The sequence below is a fragment of the Phodopus roborovskii genome, unplaced genomic scaffold (genome assembly GCF_943737965.1).
Source record: "Phodopus roborovskii unplaced genomic scaffold, PHOROB, whole genome shotgun sequence".
Lineage (NCBI taxonomy): Eukaryota > Metazoa > Chordata > Mammalia > Rodentia > Cricetidae > Phodopus > Phodopus roborovskii.
Window position 1 is genome coordinate 3,117,357 of NW_026126575.1, and position 4,338 is coordinate 3,121,694.

Sequence of the window (4,338 nt, forward strand, 5' to 3'; positions counted from 1 at the left end):
CTGATCTCTCCAAGTCCTTTATCATGAAAGGGTGTTGAATTTTGTTAAAGGCTTTTTTAGCATCTAGTGGGATGATCATGTGGTGTTTCTTTTTCAGTTTGTTTATATGGTGGATCCCCTTGATAGATTTTCATATATTGAACCATCCCTGCAACCCAGGGATGAAGCCTACTTGGTCATGGTGGATGATTTCTCTGATGTGTTCTTGGATTCGATTTGCCAGTATTTTATTGAGTATTTTTGCATCTGTTCATGAGGATTATTGGTCTGTAGTTTTCTTACTTAATTGTGTCTTTGTGTGGCTTGGGTACCAAGGTAATTGTGGCCTCATAAAAAAAAAAGTTTGGTGATGAACCCTGCTTCTATTGTGTGGAACAATTTGAAGAGTATTGCTATTAGCTCTTCCTTGAGCTAATTTCTGGTAGAATTCTGCACTGAAGCCATCCAGCCTTGGGCTCTTTTTTTTGAGGGGGAAGCTTTTGATGACTGTTTCTATTTCATTAGGGGTTATAGGCCTATTTAAGTTGCTTATCTGTACTTGACTTAATTTTGGTAAGAGATAGTTATCCAGAAATTTATTAGATATTAGGATAGCCACACCTCTTGCTTCTTGGGTCCATTTGATTGGAAGATCTTTCCCCAACCCTTTACCCTGAGGTAATGCCTGTCTTTGAAGCTTAAATGTGTTTCTTCTCTGCAGCAGAAGGATGCATTCTGTCTTCGTATCCATTCTGTTAGCCTGTGCCTTTTTATAGGCGAGTTAAGACCATTAATGTTGAGGGAAAGTAAGGACCATTGATTGTTAATGCTTGTTTGCTTTAGATTTAGGGTTCTGGTGAAGTGTGATTATCTATTGCCTATGTCTTTGTGAGCATAGTTAACTTCCTTGTGTTGGAGTTTTCATTCCAGAACTTTCTGTAGGACTGGATTTGTAGATATATATTGTGAAAATCTGGCTTTGCTAATGCAAAGATATTTAATAATATCTTGTTTTCTCGGTCTATAGTGATTGAGAGTTTTGCTGGGTATATTAGCCTGGACTGGCATCTATGGACTCTTAGTACCTGTAGAACATCTATCCAGGACCTTCTGGCCTAGAGAGTTTCCATGAAGAGATCAGGTGTAATTTTGATAGGTCTCCCTTTATATATTACCTGGCTTTTTTCCCTCACTGCTCTTAATATACTTTCTTTATTCTGTATGTTAGGTGTTTTGATTGTTATGTGTCTTTTCTTTAGTCCAGTCTATTTGGTGTTCGGTATGCTTGTTGTACTTTCATGGGCATGTCCTTCTTCAGGTTGGGAAAGTTTTCTTCAATGATTTTGTTGAATATGTTTTCTGCACCTTTGAGCTGGGATTCTTTGCCTTCTTCTATGCCTATTATTCTTACGTTTGGCCTTTTCACAGTGTCCCACATTTCCTGGATGTTTTGTGTCAAGGATTTGTTGAATTTAAGATTTTCTTTTGTCGATGGATCTATTTCCTCTAGTTTACCTTCAGCGCCTGGTGGGCTTAGGTGGTTCAGGAATTCTATGTCTATAGTTCTTGGTGGTCCAAACTCTCTAGGACGTCTCTCCTCAGGCAGGGGCCAGTGATAAGGGTCAAAGATCAGGCAGGCAGGGACTCAAGAGTGGTCCAGTGTGGATAGGCGGGTCTCCGGTAGACGACTGGTGCTCTAGTAGAGGGGTCTCTGGCAGAGTCATGGTGATGGGGGTCAAAGATCTGGCAGGTAGGAATTCATGGTGGTCCGCGGAGATAGGCAGGTCCAGTGTGCCCAGAGCAGATCCAGGAAGCTCCCAGGAGGCAGCGAGACCGCTGGACCCACCCTCTGGTTCAGTGCTCAACCAGAGCAGTGGGGCAGTGTGCTAGGTAGGGCACAGGGTAGGGGGGGAGGGCAGGCTCTAGTTTGGGGGTTTGTGGATCAGAGCACCAGGAGTGCTCTCCCTGGGGACAGGACATGGGGGGGGGAGCGAGATTTGGGGCCAATCCAGGGAGTTCCCAGGGAAGGGTGTATGTGTGTGTGTGTGTTTGTGTTTGTGTGTGTGTGTGTGTGTGTGTGTGTGTGTGTGTTTTCCTCCATTTCTTTCAGGGGATTCTTCATTTCTTCTTCAATGCCTCCATCAAGTTATTTTTATGGTCATTTTCTCCTCCTCCTCCACCTTCTGTGTTGGGATGTTCAGATCTTCCTGATATAGTCACACTAGGTTCTGGTGTTGCACATTGTTCAATAGGTTGTTTAATGTATTCTTGTATTGACTCTTCTTCCCTTTGGCAAAGGCAGTGTCTTCGCCTCTTGATCCAACTGTTAGTCCTCTCTCTCTTTCTCTCTCAGCCTTCTCTGTGCAGTAGATGTCTGTTTTCCAGGGAGCCACTTCCCAGGGAATCTCAGGGAATAGGTGGGATTGTGGGTGGAGTGGGATTTGCAGGGAATGGGTGGGATTGTGGGTGGAGTGGGATTTGTAGGTTACAGGGTCCTGTGGGGGGGCTGCCGGTATAGCCTGCCTGAAGAAATCTTTCCTGCTGCCCTGCTAGTGTGGCTGAGATGGGCGGGACAAGGGCCTGTGGTTTTGCCCTGGGACCAAGGGGCTAGATGCTGTGTGGTCCAGATGAGAAGCTGGTCAATCATCTCTCAGTTCTCTCTGTGCATTATCTCTTGCTTTTTCCCCACAAGGTTTGTTCTGTGCTTCTTGACCTCACACGATGAATCAGAACAGCAAGCTGTACACTAACACTAACATTAGAAACACCTTTTTCTTTGGGATAAGCATTGGGATCTCAGGCAACAGTGTCCTTCTCCTCTTCCATGTCCTCATGCTCTGTAGTGAGCACAAGCCCAGACGCACTGACATGCCCATTGGCTTCTTGGCTGTGATCCACCTACTGATGCTGCTGGCTGTGAGTGTCATAGCTACAGATATATTCATGCTTCACCAAGGATGGGATGATACCACATGTAAATCTCTTATCTTTTTATACAGATTTTTGAGGGGTCTCTCTGTTTGTACCACCTGCTTGCTGAGTGTCCTCCAGGCCATCACTCTCAGCCCCAGACACTCCTGCTTAGCAAAGTTCAAAGAAAATTTATCCCCATGTCACAACTTATGGTCTCTGTTTGCCCTTTGTTCTGTCTATTCATTGATTTCCAGTTACCTTTTCATCTCCATGGTTATCACCCCTAATGTGACCTCAGACTACCTACTTTACATTACTGAATCCTGCTCTCTTCTACAATTCAGCTTCCCCATGAAGTACATAATGTCCACATTGTTCATCTTCAGGGAAGCATTCCTTGTCGGTCTCATGGCCCTTTCCAGCGGGTACATGCTGGCTCTCCTGTGCAGGCACAAGAAGCAGGTCCGGCATCTTCACAGCACCAGCCTTTCTCCGAAAGCATCTCCAGAGCAAAGGGCCACCCGGACCATCCTGCTGCTCTTGTGCTTCTTTGTGGTGATGTCCATCCTGGACAACTTTATGTTATTCTCAAGGCATATGTTCAAAGATGATCCAGTATTCTACTTGATCCAGATTCTTATGAGCCATAGCTATGCCACTGTCAGTCCCTTTGTGTTCATCAGCACTGAAAAGGATATAATTGGCCTTTTGAGGTCCATGTGTGAGAGGATAGTGACTATTTGATTATTCAGTGATGGATAAGTGTCTTCCAGATGAGACTATATTAGCTCAGAACTATGAACCACTATTACCATGTTGTGTGGCCAAGACTTTCTCCAGCAGGATTCAGTTCACACCACGCTGTGTGGCTCCATCATGGAAGACCAGTCCTGCCTCAGGGCTCCAGTATCATGCCTTCTGAGTGAAGGGTTCTCTGTTTTCTGTTGAGTTAAAACTCCACATTTATAGGCTGAGGGGTGGTCTGTGGGTAAGAAGACTTGCTATGCAAAAGCAATGATCAGAGTGCAATACCCCAGCTTACATAAAGAAGAGGGTTTGGCCATGAATATATGCCATAAAGGAAGAGGAGGGTCCCTGGGATTCCAGATATACCTAGGCAATAGGCTATATCTGGAATCAGTGAGAGACCTTGTGTAGACAGATAAGATAGACAGCAAAAGAGAAGGACATCTGAGGGCCTTTTCTTACTTCAGCACCTGTGCAAGGACACAGACATGAAAACACATACACACAATGACCCCTCAAAGTCAAAGTTTAGATAGTGAATCAGATATGAAAAATTACCCAGCTTTCACATTAGCTAATGTCATGAAAAGTACGGTCTTGCAATATTATTTCTAATTAGAAAAACAAATAAATGTAAGAATCTATTCAAGGTGTATTTTTATGTTGATGACAGTATCATGTGTCATTTTAAAAGAACCA

At 44.1% G+C, this 4,338-nt stretch overlaps 1 protein-coding gene across 1 annotated transcript; it reads left to right on the plus strand.

Annotated features, from left to right (window-relative positions):
* Nucleotides 1–2,700: 2,700 nt before the first annotated feature.
* On the plus strand, nt 2,701–3,636 carry LOC127236022 (vomeronasal type-1 receptor 94-like). The gene has a single exon (XM_051203430.1). The coding sequence runs from the start codon at nt 2,701–2,703 to the stop codon at nt 3,634–3,636; it is 936 nt and encodes a 311-aa protein (XP_051059387.1).
* The last annotated feature ends 702 nt before the right edge of the window (nt 3,637–4,338 follow it).

Coding starts and splice junctions, on each gene's coding strand:
- LOC127236022 (XM_051203430.1), top strand. CDS start 2,701: ATGAATCAGAACAGCAAGCTGTACACTAACACTAACATTAGAAACACC.